This window comes from Periophthalmus magnuspinnatus, chromosome 9 (assembly GCF_009829125.3).
Source record: "Periophthalmus magnuspinnatus isolate fPerMag1 chromosome 9, fPerMag1.2.pri, whole genome shotgun sequence".
In the NCBI taxonomy this organism is placed as follows: domain Eukaryota; kingdom Metazoa; phylum Chordata; class Actinopteri; order Gobiiformes; family Gobiidae; genus Periophthalmus; species Periophthalmus magnuspinnatus.
The window spans coordinates 28,552,953-28,566,715 of NC_047134.1; the positions used below are offsets into that span (position 1 = coordinate 28,552,953).

The window sequence follows — 13,763 nt, forward strand, 5'->3', positions numbered from 1 at the left end:
GCTCTTGGCTATAGCGTGATCTGCAGCTGTCCATCGTAGGGGCTGGAGTCAGTGGACTTTTTTTTTTTTTTAAATTAAATCAATTTAGATGAATATTGCAATTTATACGTTGCAAATTTTAACATATAATCCACAGATCTCATAGATTATTACTATATAGCCGACACACAAACAATATGTCTGCTTTAAGATGTTAAAAATCAGGTACAGCACCTTTAACACTGTTGCATTTTCCTGATTAGACGCATGCAGAGAACAGAAGGTTGATTTTGCATATTGTCTGACCTTTGGAATAGCTGCTATAGGATCAGTCAGGGGTTGTGGGCTGTGATTAGCTGACAGCCTGTTCAATACTGTGACTGACATTATGAGGCCAGTGAACAGCTCATGTACTACACATAATGAGTCCAATACCACTGTACTGCTACTGCTATCACGCAGAGTATTACCAATAATGAATAGAAACCATTAGCAGGCCTTTATTACACTGATTACAATGTTGTGTTGTAATTAACCTATGCTGCCACGAAGTGATTGATTATAAACATGAGTAAAAGTCATCTATGAAATTGCAGCCCAGAAGACCGTTTAAGCTAAAAACCAAATAACGCCCCATGATGAGATGAGCGCACCAAGTTCATGTTTAAGTTTTTGCTTTTATCAGTGTTCAGATTTCTTGTAGGGCTCATAATAGGGCTGTAGCCTTTAATCGTTTAGTCGATTAATCGTTTGATCGTGTCTTAGATGTAGAAAATAAAGATGTATATGCAACACCAGCAGAAAGGAGAAGTTAGTGAGTTAGTTCGCTGTAGAATAGGCGCAGATTAACACAGATTCACAAGTTTATTCTGTGTTTTCATAAATAAATAGTTTCTTAGAACTTTTTTTTTCCACATAAATAGTTAAGTTATTTTTGCAGGATAAGTAAAGGAACCTTATGGTCCCTACTGTCTGACGTCTTCTTCAGGACTGTGTGATCACTAGCCGAAACATGTAAAGCAGATAAACAAACGCTCCTGTGTGACAAGAAGAATCACTAATTCTAAGGTTAAAACTGAAGACAGAAGGAACCTTTACCAATTACATAAATAGTTGTTTTTGCATGAGTTCCATGGGAGGCGTAGCGTTGTGAGTGCAGTTTGGGTCAGATACATAGAGATACACATTAGTTTTGAAAGCTTTTGCCACACCCCCTTTTTATTTGACTGATCGATTGGCAGGACAGGTCTTTGTTTCTTTTGTTTTAGTCGACTACAGGCCTATATCATAACTGTCTGGAAAGATGTTTTATTTCACTCATGCATGTTTCAGTATCAGCCTACCTCTATAAAGTTTAAAGCTGCACTATGTCATTTTTCTTGTGGTGTGGCTGACACTTGCTTGTCTTGTCTTGTGTTCCAAAGCATGGCATTTTGTGTTTTAACCAAATAAAACCATGAAAATCATCCGTACTTACTGTGAACGTGGCCTGTCGGTGTGACCTGCTTCTCTTCGTGGAGATGGACAAATTTAATGCCATACTGTGGAACCTTCCAGGCAAAGCAATAACATCTCAGTGGCGTAAAAAAAAAAAAAAAAGATGCAGCACCCTCCACCAGAAGTTACATAGTGCACATTTAAAGTAGGCCTACTCTTTGTGGTGGAGGGGATTAATAATGATGAAATACTTCAAACAGTTTGCATTACTGTGGGAATGCTCGCTTCTCCACAGACCTAACCTGTAACTTTTTCTTCCAGACTGCCTAAATGTCCTCTATTTTCTGTAAAACTGTGGCTCTTTTACTTCAGTCTGCATTTAGTCTTAGCAACAGTTGGGCAGTTAACAAGCATTTAAAGTTTATTATTTCCAAAGCAATATAAACCATTTTTTAAATTTACTTACGGTGAGCGGGCTTGCATCTCCACAAACCTGATCCTCTTTATTGTCCTGGAAGAGGGCGTCTTTCTGCTTGTCTCCATAAAAAAATGGTTCCTTTGGCTATAATACTCCACAGTATGGCTTAAAACATATTTATCTCTTTTGGCGTTCAAGTTTGCTTCTCCACAAATCTGGTCTGCGACTTTTAATTTCTTCCAGATTACCTAAAAGTATTTTATTTTCTAGATATCTGTGTAATCCCTCAGCCGTCCAGGTCTGATCCATAGCAAAAAAATAAATAAATAAAATCTGTGAACTGGACAAAACATTGTAGGAGTGAAGACGTGTGCCTGAGCCCTACTTAGCGTAGCCATTCAAGCCCCTAATGAGTGATTTCACACACCCAGGCACAGTGCACACTTAGAGTAACACAGTTTTTTGGGGTTTTTTTTCAGTTTCAGTGTAGCTAACTCCTCCCTTCAGATAGATATAAGGCAGTGTCCACCAGTAATCTGACCAGAACTGAGGAAGCGTCTTGGATGAGCAGCGAAACGTCTTCACTCCTTCACGTTTTGTCCAGTTGACAGATGTAATTTTTCTTTTGCTGTGTTTTATTTTCTGTAAACTCGTTAAATTCTATATCTCTTTTGTGTTTGTTAACCACAACATTTTTTACAAGCTATTTTAAACCTGTTTTTGGCTGTTTTTCATTGAACCTCGTGGTAAAAGTCTTAACTGTGTTGTAGATGCAGTCTGCTTCGCTCCGCCCTCCTGGCCCTAACAAGTCTAATCAATCTTGGTAATTGCAGAAACATGACACCGGGATGACAGCAGTGACTCTCTTTTCCTTCTCAAACAGATCATTAGGAGGTGCTCCACAGAACTACCCTCTCGCATACGCCATTAGCACTGCTCTCAAGCCAGATCACTTCATTAAGATTACCTCGACCTGCGTGTGGCTCATTATGAAAAAATACTACCACACAGTCAAATATTCGCTTGCTTGATACTACCCTGCTACTACCCTGCTAGACACGTTCAGTTTCATAAGTGAAGGAGGTTCAAAAGACTTGTCAGCACAAACCTGCGGACACCTAGCGTACCTGTACCTAGGGTTGTCAAAAATACTCAAAATCAGATCCTAAACAGTACTGAAACTAATATCGAAACTGGATACTCATTTGAGCAAGGATTGGTACTAAAAAAGTTACATTCACAGGACATAAATCAACATTTCCTGAGTAGCTTAAGAATGATTTTGAGCTGTATCAGAACAAGTATAAGACACATAGACTAGTATACGCCCATGGACCACTATGGAACCTACTAGGACGACTGAGGGATTACACAGATATGGAAATAAGGCCACATAGAAATATAATAGAAAGTACTATTATTTAATGTTGAAAATGATTGTTTTGTATTCTCTTTATTATCACCGTAATCATCAAAGTAATGTAGTCTACTCCATTCAGTGTAGTGAAGAGTGAAGTGAGCGTTACATTGGAGAAACTAAACAGCTGCTCCATAAGAGGATGGACCAATACCGGCGGGAGAGCAGCTCAGGACCCCAGTCTGCCGTACATCTCCATCTCGAAGCCGCTAACCACTCCTTTGAAGACAGTGAAGTTCAGATCTGAGCCACAGAAAAGAAATGGTTTGAGAGGGAAGTTAAAGAAGCTATTTTTGTTAGGAAAGAGAATCCTTCCTTAAACAGGAATGGAGGCCTGAGACATAACCTCTCACTGATCTACAACTCTATCCTCAGACCCAAAGCAAGCAGGAAACAAAGAGAAAAATAGGCGGTCATTACAGGTTGAATAGGGTCGATTAGGCTGAAACTGGAGACAATAGCTGTTTAGGGTTTCAGTGCAGTTAGCTCCTCCCTTCAGCGAAACGTCTTCACTCCTACAACGATTTGTCCAGTTGACAGATTTAATTCCGTCTTTTGTTATTATCACTGTGGTATTGGAATCGGTTTTGAGTACCAGTCTCACTTCCAGGGTTGCGGGCAGGACATGCTACTATCTAACTAACAAATTAAAGTGTCCAGGATTCTAGAGAGAGGTGAGCATTGTATAGCCCAAGACAGCAGTACAAATTGGGGCATTATGTTTCAGTTCCAAGTGCTTACGGGGTCAATGTTCTTTGGCAGCAGGATAGCATTGTAACGTAAAGAAAAAGGGCTTTGTGAGGAGCTGATAACAAAGGCAGACTTCAGTTACAGTTAACAGGGCTATTGGTCATGCTGGAGATGTTCAATCTTAAGCTTTAAATGTGTTATATTTAATTTTAAAGAGAAAAGAAATTAAAATGTACCAGGATTAGGCTAGTTGTATATGTCTAAACCTCCATATAGCCCTATGTGATGTGAGTCCGGTCCGAATCTCCCCTTTTTCAGATGGGCGTGATTGACAGCTGGATTAGCCAATCAGGGACACGCATGGTTCATCTGTATCAAAACAAAATAAGGAAGACAATGGCATTGCCGATGTTTGCGGAAACTCTGCAAATGGGATTTTTTGTTCAAAGTGATGTGTGACCAATAGAGAAATTTGCTTTATCACCATGTCGACTTTCGGCGTTAAATCTCTGGCAGATGGTGATATTTAGTTTTGGACAACCTGCTGCTCAAGAACACACATAAAGCTTCATTTGAACACTTTAATGCAAAGAGATAACTGCACATACTTTTGCGTACATGGCTTTCCACAAGGCCCTGGACCAGATTTTTTCCCATGTATTTGAGCAAAATTTATCTTGCCCAAGTGCAGATATATTCTATAACGAGCCCATCAGGTCAGTTTATGTCCACTGCATTCTGTTTGCATCTAATTATCAGGTGTTTTATTGTCCGAGAACCAGGAAGTGTGTGTTAGCAGGCTATTTGTTAGCTTTACCGTGATGGCAAAACTCCGTACAGGTTTCTGGCAGTAAGGAAAAGTGCTTATAAACTCATCATGGTGAATAATTACGAGGCTCTGAATGCATAACGTAAGTGAAGAATAACTTTGGACCACTGCAAACTGTTTAAAATGAACTTGTTCTGTTTTTTCACGTTTTTAAGACAGTAAAAATGAGGTACAGAATCTTAAAGTTGTGTTTTAAAAAGAAGGTTGCCGTGGTAATGTGCGATTCGGTCCAAAAACTCTGAACACTGCTTGTGGCAACTAAAATAAAAATAGATAAAAAATAAATGAGGATGAAAATAAATGTGTTTTTCTCACTCCATGTTTTTTTTCATAACTTCTGCCCATTTTGGGAGATCAATTAAGATATTTACTCTTTATTGAGTACCGGCCTTAAATCTCAAACAGAAGCAGATATTTAGTTTTGGAGATGTAAAAAAAAAAACATGACCACACAGCTCTCTTACAAATTTGGTTGCTAAAAAACACTGTGGGTGAGTTTGTGGTAAACTTAAAATTAAAAAAATGGAGCAAAATAATCCAAATCGGCCCCACATATCAACCCAAAAACATCGTCAATAATCAGTATCGGCATCACCCATGAAAAAAACCTATATCCGTCGATCTCTTGTGACCAGTGACCTCCTTCGTTTCACAGCATCACTAGAATAAACAAATCCGATTGCACGGTACTGTCTGAGTCTGGCTCAAGGCGAAACCGAGGGAGTGATGACTGGACTGATATCCCCCTGTATAAAAAGTACATAGAGATATTACAGAGAGTCTTGTCAGGAAAACCTCTCGGTCCCTGCGCCCCAGCTTCAGAAACACTTGCTCAGCACAGCATAAAATGAAGTCTACGGATGTTATCTTACATGAAATACATCAGGGAGGAGTTGGGAGCAGATGCTAATGCTGATATGCCTTTGAATACGTGTATATACCCTCTCTTTTCTGCTTGTTGCGCGCTAACTCGGCCTGTGTCTGCGCCTGGTTCTGTGCAGATATCCGTGGCATTGAGGACTTCCTGGACCGCACTTCGCAGCAGGGCATGGACGTGTCCCTGCAGAAGGTGGAGTCCAACATAAACATGATGATCACCAGTCTGTTCAGAACACTGAGGGTGGAGGAGCTACACCGATACAGGGACACGCTCCGAAGGGCAGTGCTGTTTATGAGCCCTGCGACCGCCAAGGCCTTCATCACTGAGGTAGGAAATGCAGGCGTTTTTCTATGTGTTTAAATATGTCATACTGAGGCACCTGGAATTTTGAATGAATGCATTTCTCTATTGACAATGCGCACTTAGTTTAAGATGTGACTAACTTCAGTTTTTCTCGATTTGAGTAGTTTAGGATAGTTAAGCAAAAGCAGCGTAGTCAAGTAAAAGCATCTGCCCGTAATTTAACTCCATAATTAAGCTCTTGAAATATAAAAACATATGTTTGTAGGTTTAAAAAGTAGATAAATAAATTAAAATGTGTCTTTATTTATACCCGAGAGCTCCTTTTCATGGGTGCCCTGTTCAAGTGCAGAAAAACAAAACAAAACAAGTAAGTACATAAATCTATTCACATTAAATCAGGTGCAAGTGTGAGTATAAATGTGCATCACCAGATTATTTTCATAGATTTCCAGTTTTGTGTTTCCTCGAAATAAATACACAGATCAAAATTTTGGTTTAGATTCATGATTTTAAGTATTTTTGGTAATTCATTAAATGGCCCATAATATGCCTATATTTCCTGATGCATGTTATAATGTTGTTTCCTCATCACAAACAGATCTGGAGTTGTGTTTTGTTTCATTCTCACATGTTTAACACACAAATCCAGTATATTTAACCTGAGTTGAAGCTGAAAACACCCTGTTCCACTTTGTTCCACCTCGTGATGTCATTTGGTAATACAGGAAGTGCTTCACTGTGTTTTTAAACTCCATTTAGATCATCATTTGGATTATTTCAGTCCTGGAATTGCCAATCTCTACTGAACTAACAATAAAAGGTATCTCTTAACTTGAAAACTACCACTTCATGACATCACAAGGTGGAACAGAGCATTTTTAGCTTTGGAGATGTAGAAAAACTAATAATAAAGATGAAGTAACAACATTATAACATGGCTAAAAGCTCATAACAGTTGGTTTTGTGTAATATAGGACCTTTAATTTAAATCCATACTGAAACAAAATATATTACATGAAAGAAATTGAAATAAAGTGGAAGTGAAGGACAAAATAACTACACTTCATAGCACATGCCTGATTTATCTTTGTGGACCACTGAACAGTCCAATCCACTGCGTGACACAAAGGAAAGACCCGAGCAGGCTGTTCCCCCTCCTCAGAGTCATAGGTATAGTGGATGAAAGCTGTAGTCTCTGTGTTACTTATAAATGCATAAATCCAAGCGTTCACACGAGCCTTAATCCCTCATGCCGTGTTCTTGTCGCGGTTTAATTAAAAATGACCTCGGTAACAGCGATCTGCATCTCATCTGGTGGAAATCGTGACACACAGCAGACTGAAGGAGGCGCTGTGGTTGTCATTCCGGGCATGTCTCGTTCAAGGTCATGCTTGGCCGTAGTTATTTGGAAATGCTCATGTCTAATGCAGCAGTGAACAGTTTGCTCTTGTATTTCAGAAAGTGTTTGTTGAGGGCTAAATTGAAGATTAGCAGGTTTTATACAGAATAAGAGGGATTGTTGTTTGTAGAGCGGATTAAGCATTTGCAGTGGTTGTAATTTTGCCAACTGTGGCCATTCAAATTGTGTTTTTGATTAGATGATGCAAAATATCTTGTAGCTGTAGTCCAATAATACTCTTTAAAGGCCTGGGGTCTCAATCATGCTGTCATTTTATATACACGGCTTTCCACAAGGCCCTGCGCCAGATTTTTTCTCCATGTATGAAGGCAAATTTTTTCTTTTCCAAATGCAGATATATTATATAAGGAGCACTTAAGTGTTTGTATCTAATTATAAGGTGTTTTATTGCCCCAGAATCAGGTAGTGTGTGTAAGACAGAGGTGAGACCAAGTCCTTGTCTTTGCAAGTCTCAAGTAAATCTCAAGTCTTTGACCGCAAGTCCCAAGCCAGTGCCTCTTTAAACTGAAGTACAGCTCGTATTTTTGCAATTTATATCTTAAACTAAATAGTTTACAAATGCACAGTAAAAGATAGGGATTTAACAGTATCCAAATGTCACAGTACAATATTTATTGTGATATTTTGGAGAGCCTAACAGAATTGTTGATGTGCTCCTTTTTCCTTTTAAAGTGTGAATCATTACTGCCACAGTCCAAACACTTAAGATTTAAATGTGCTCTTTTGTCATGTAGTCGACACTGAAACTGAGTAAAGGATCATGGTCCGTGTAGTTCCCTCTCGTTTTAACTGTTACTGCAAGAAGGGAGCTTGTACTCCCTGTGACAGCCCCCAGTGCATCTGAAAATACAATATCAGAGTATTTTAGTTTGTGTTACATCACTAGTGTGAGGAGGGAGCTATTCCAGTTTTTGTTTTTGTTTTTTCCTGAAAACTGAAAATATCCACTTTCTGGAGAAAAGTGCGTTATAAAAACATTTATTTTGGGAAGTGTTATGTCATCTCAAGTCACAGGACTCAAGCCCAAGTCGAGTCCCAAGTCTTAGTCCATGTTATTAAGTCAAGTCTCAAATCCACAGAATAATAAATGTGACTCGAGTTCAAGTCACAACTTACAAGTCCCCAGCTCTGATGTTAGCAGGCTGCTTGTTAGCTTTACCATGGCACCAAAACTCCATTCTGATGTCTGAGAGTTGTGAAGTGCTCATAAACTCAATATGGTGAATAAAAGGGATTCCTGAAATACATAATGTAAGTGAGGAATAACTTTGGATCACTGCAAACCGCTTAAATTGATCTAGTTCTGTTTTTTTTTTTTTTTTTTTGTAAGACAGTACTTAATTTGAGGTGGAAATGTGCGAACTGGTCCAAAACTTCTAAACCTCAGAGACGTGACATACATCTGCTAACACTAACAAAAAATAATAGATCAAACCATTTTAAAAACTAAATCCAATCCGATCTAAGGCAGAGAGAGAGAGTGTTTGAAGTTTGTGTTTTGTCCCTAACTTTTTAGTCAAAATTCCATCTAAAATTGAGATCCTTTTTTTTTTTTTTTTTTTTTTAATAGTAAGAGAAATCCAATTCTGTCAACTGGACACTACAGTTAGCAGAAATACAGAAAAATCTCTCTCTTTTTTTTGCACTATATCTGAGTATAGAAACATAAAAAATAAATAAAATAAAATAAAACTGAAATAAATAAATAACGTGCTATGTATATTTAGAGATATATAAACGTTGTCACTTAGACCCCTGCAGGTGGAGACATAAGCGTCTATATAGTAGAAATAACATAAAGAATGATATATTTGAGTGTGATTGGTTGAGAGGTAAAGATCGCAGGCTGTGATTGGTTGAAAAAAAAATGTGACAAGTTCGAACCAAGAACAATAACAAAGAAACCTCACAATAGTGCTAGCATGGGGCACTTTCAAAACAGAAGTACACCACATTTTACAACAATTTAGCTTAATTTGAATATTGTTTTTTTCTCCCCTTTTGTTTGCAAGTGTTAATTTCCGGATTGGAAATTGGATGGTAAACTGAAGAAAACATTTTTATAATAAAAGTGAATTCAATCAACTCTTTTAAAAATCACATCCTGGGCTCCACTCTCATTGTTCTGCACCACACACAGTTCACATGCACAGGCTGTAATTAAATGTTTAAACCCCATAAAGAGACAATTACAATTTTCTAAAGCAGTTACACAGGTTTAAGTGAATATTGTGGCAATCGTACGAGGACCATAACATAGTAGATAGACATATTTTGATGCAGCTTTACATATCACCACCAATTAGATTATATATATTTTTTTATAGTTTTAGATTTTCTGATTTTCAGACAGAAATCCAATTATGACTTATGTAGTCCTTGTTTACTGCTTGTGGTTTAGTCTTGGGATACACCTGAAATGAAGCTAACCTGATCGTTGCATTAGACCTGTCCTGGTGGTTTTTAACCCTGGTTTAGTCCTAATTCGGTAGTTTAGATATGTGTTGATATGGTCTTTGTTTAGTCCTCGGATGAGTCTTTGTTTAGTCCATGGCTGAGTCTTTGTTTAGTCCTTGGATGAGCTTTTGTTTAGTCCTTTGATGAGTCTTTGTTTAGTCTTTGGATGAGTCTTTGTTTAGTCCCTGGATGAGTCTTTGTTTAGTCTATGGATGAGGCTTTGAATGAGTCTTTGTTTAGTCCTTGGATGAGTCTTTGTTTAGTCCGTGGATGAGTCTTTGTTTAGTCCTTGGATGAGTCTTTGTTTAGTCCTTGGATTAGTCTTTCTTTCGTCTGTGGATGAGTCTTTGTTTAGTCCTTGGATGAGTCTTTCTTTTGTCTGTGGATGAGTCTTTGTTTAGTCCTTGGATGAGTCTTTGTTTAGTCCTTGGATGAGTCTTTGTTTAGTCCTTGGATGAGTCCTTGTTTAGTCCGTTGATGAGTCTTTGTTTAGTCCTCGGATGAGTCTTTGTTTAGTCCATGGCTGAGTCTTTGTTTAGTCCTTGGATGAGCTTTTGTTTAGTCCTTTGATGAGTCTTTGTTTAGTCTTTGGATGAGTCTTTGTTTAGTCCCTGGATGAGTCTTTGTTTAGTCCATGGATGAGTCTTTGTTTAGTCCGTGGATGAGTCTTTGTTTAGTCCTTGGATGAGTCTTTCTTTCGTCCGTGGATGAGTCTTTGTTTAGTCCTTGGATTAGTCTTTCTTTCGTCTGTGGATGAGTCTTTGTTTAGTCCTTCGATGAGTCTTTCTTTTGTCTGTGGATGAGTCTTTGTTTAGTCCTTGGATGAGTCTTTCTTTCGTCCGTGGATGAGTCTTTGTTTAGTCCTTGGATGAGTCTTTGGATGAGGCTCTTTTAGTACCAGTTTGGTTTTAGCCCTGGTGTGGTCCTGATAGTCCTTAGGCTTGATATTGAACTAGCCAAATTGAGATTAAACAAGTCCTGGATTTTTTTTTTTTTTTGTACAGCATTTGGCAAAATTGCATTCTAGTTTAAAGAGTAGAGTTCTTCACGATTCTTCATGATTAAAAGACATGGTTTAGAAGTCAGACTTGACAAGTAGATACTCCTGTCTTGGACTTGGCTCACTTATGACCTTTTCACTGTCATCCTTTCTGGAAAAAAAGCTGAACCACTGTTGCTACTGTTACAATGATACTACAAAGAAATGTGTAAAAGTATGTTGATATTCAAAATTAGCAACCCAGTCAAGCTCAAATGTTAATTTACCGCAAAAACATGAACAGTGCAAGTGAAAATCATATTAGCTCGCTCTGAAATATGCCACTACTTCACAAGAACGCTGCTATTTAATCCAATTTAACTGGACATCAAGTGGAGAGGGCTTTGTGAGATCCCACAGACCGCTGCGCAAGATGGATGGCTGCATCTGTTTGCCTCTGTCTTATGTGAGAAAGTGTGAACGAATTCAAAGATGGAGGATAAAGAGATGAAAAGAAAGAAAAAGAGTTATTTGTAAGATCATTTGTCATAGAGAACCGCCCGTCCAGATGTATTAAAGGGACTGGAATTGGCTGTAAATGAAAGGATGAAACGGGATGAGAAGACGAGGGGACAGAGAGGAGAGAGGGGGCAGAGGACAGAAGACAGGAGAAGAAAGGAATCAGCAGAGGCGAAGAAAGGATTCAGCAGAGGATGGAGGACAATTAGGCTCTAAGGTAATAAGTGTGGGGGAAGCCATTGTGCTAAAGTAAGATAAAAATAAGTAACTTTGTAAACTAACTGCTTGAAAGAAATGCCCTCTGTAGAACTGACCAATGACTATTTCATTGTTTGATTTTTTAAAGGGACCATATTATGCTATTTTCTGATCTGTTATAATGTTGTTTCCTCATCACAAACAGACCTGGAGTTGTGTTTTATTTCATTCACAACACAACTACAGGTATGTTTTGGAAGAGCTCACATACATTTTATATAATATAGGGCAGATTTGGTGAGGTGAAAATGTGTGGGGGCCTGATCATTCTTTGAACCATTAATATTAAATGCAAAAGAACTATTTAATATTTTTTTACTTTTTGTTGCAAATGGCTTTCACCTTTCAAAACCAAAATGAATAATATACAGATTATAAATATGAAAGAGTAAACATTTAAATTTGGTTTTGATAATCACAATAAAATAAACTCACTGAGATTTTAGCATTTATTCACCTCAGAAGGATAACAAATAAAACAAATAACTTTCCTGCACTAATGTGAAAGGTGAAACTGAGATGTGGACTGTGGTAAATACACCAGATCTGACTCAAAGACGGTGGTTTGGATGCACAAAATGTCACACAGGTGAGAGTCTTGTCCTCTCACAGTTCTTGTTAAAGTTCATAACCAAGAATGTCTTCTCACACAAATACCAAACCAAAAAAACTCAGCATTTTCTCAGGAAAGGTTCGAATTTCTTTAAACCTGTCTTTATCCAGTTGGCGATAAAAGTAATCAAGCTTGTACATTTTACACTGGTCGATAATTATTTTTATTCCACAGGCTGCGGGCCGGTGGAAATTTGCACACGGGCCGCAAATGGCCTCCGGGCTGGACTTTGGGTTTGCCTGATGTAGTTCCTTTCTGTTGGCTAAATGAAGGTTCCAGGTTCGAGTCCCTTGTTGCCCATCATTTCCCATGCTTTTTCTTTTGTCTAGAGGGTTTCTTCTGAGCAGTCTGGTTTCCCCCATAATAGGTCAAATCCTCCAGCTAAGGTAATCCAAGCTGATCTGGAGATGGTTGCCCCATTGGTTGTAAAGAGTGGGTCAAATGCAGAGAACAATTTTCCCAACAGTAAACAGTAAAATGTACCGTAACCTTAGAAAATGGGTATGTGAACAAAAACACAAAAATAGCTGTTTCTTTGTCATAATAAATGCTTTTCCATCACCATTTTTATCATGCAGTGTATTTGTTGGGGCTGTAAGTCTCCTTTTCATTCATCGGAGTGCGGGACATTGTTGTAGAGAAAGCAAAAGTAAAAGTAGGTTATGCTCTTTCCATGTTGTGCATTATTCACTCTCTCAGCACAGGCCTCTTAGTTCTGTATATGTTGTGCATGTTCTCCACAGGCCCATGGTGTTTGTGGTCATCCCATCCATATTACCACACAACCAGCGAAATACGCCCAGAGCTCACACGTAAAGAGCAAAGAAAAACCCACAGGCAGAGACTAGATTCACTCACAAGTTTACGCTCATTCACTCAAGGCGCCACACCTGATAAGACATAGTAAAAGAGCAAAAGACAAAGTTTAAATCTGTCAACTGGACAAATCGTTGTTGGAGTGAAGACGTTTCGCTGCTCATCCAAGCCGCTTCTTCAGTTCTGGTCAGATCGCTGGTGGACACTGCCTTATATCTGTCTGAAGGGAGGAGCTAACTACACTGAAACTGTTAACAGTTGTCTCCAGTTTCAGATTAACGAGACAAGACACATTTTGCTCAAATACATGGAAAAAATTGGATACATTGCCTTTAATAAATATGAAGAAGGCATCTCGGCACTGGTACGTGATATGATCTGTTTATACAGCGGAGACGTCTGAAAGATCGCAGTTTTTTTCATGTTTGAACTACTTCGGTCAAACACAGTCGGCCTTTCAGAATATGCTTTAACATCTACTTGTTTGCCAGTCAAGTGTCAGTTAGCTTTGACATTAAAATGATAAATGAATGCGGGAAAGCGTTGTACGAAAACATCAGTAAAATCAGATGAATTGCCTTAAGTCAAACTTTACTGCGGCACCATCCGTCTCTCACTAACTCCGCAGTTTGCATCCAGAGACCCCGTTAGATATGCAAAGACTATGAATTTTGCCATTTGATCTCAAAGCCTTAACATTTAATAGGATGCCATTTTGGGGACTATTTTCAGTTTTTTGTGACATTTC

General features: G+C 38.5%; 1 protein-coding gene across 1 annotated transcript in view; it reads left to right on the top strand.

Annotated features, from left to right (window-relative positions):
- grid2 (glutamate receptor, ionotropic, delta 2) overlaps window positions 1-13,763 on the top strand; it is an 834,579-nt gene that overhangs the window by 405,714 nt on the left and 415,102 nt on the right. The window contains exon 4 of the mRNA XM_033973100.2: window positions 5,772-5,977. Coding sequence (XP_033828991.1) covers window positions 5,772-5,977 — 206 coding nt within the window. The remainder of the gene's footprint in view (window positions 1-5,771; window positions 5,978-13,763) is intronic.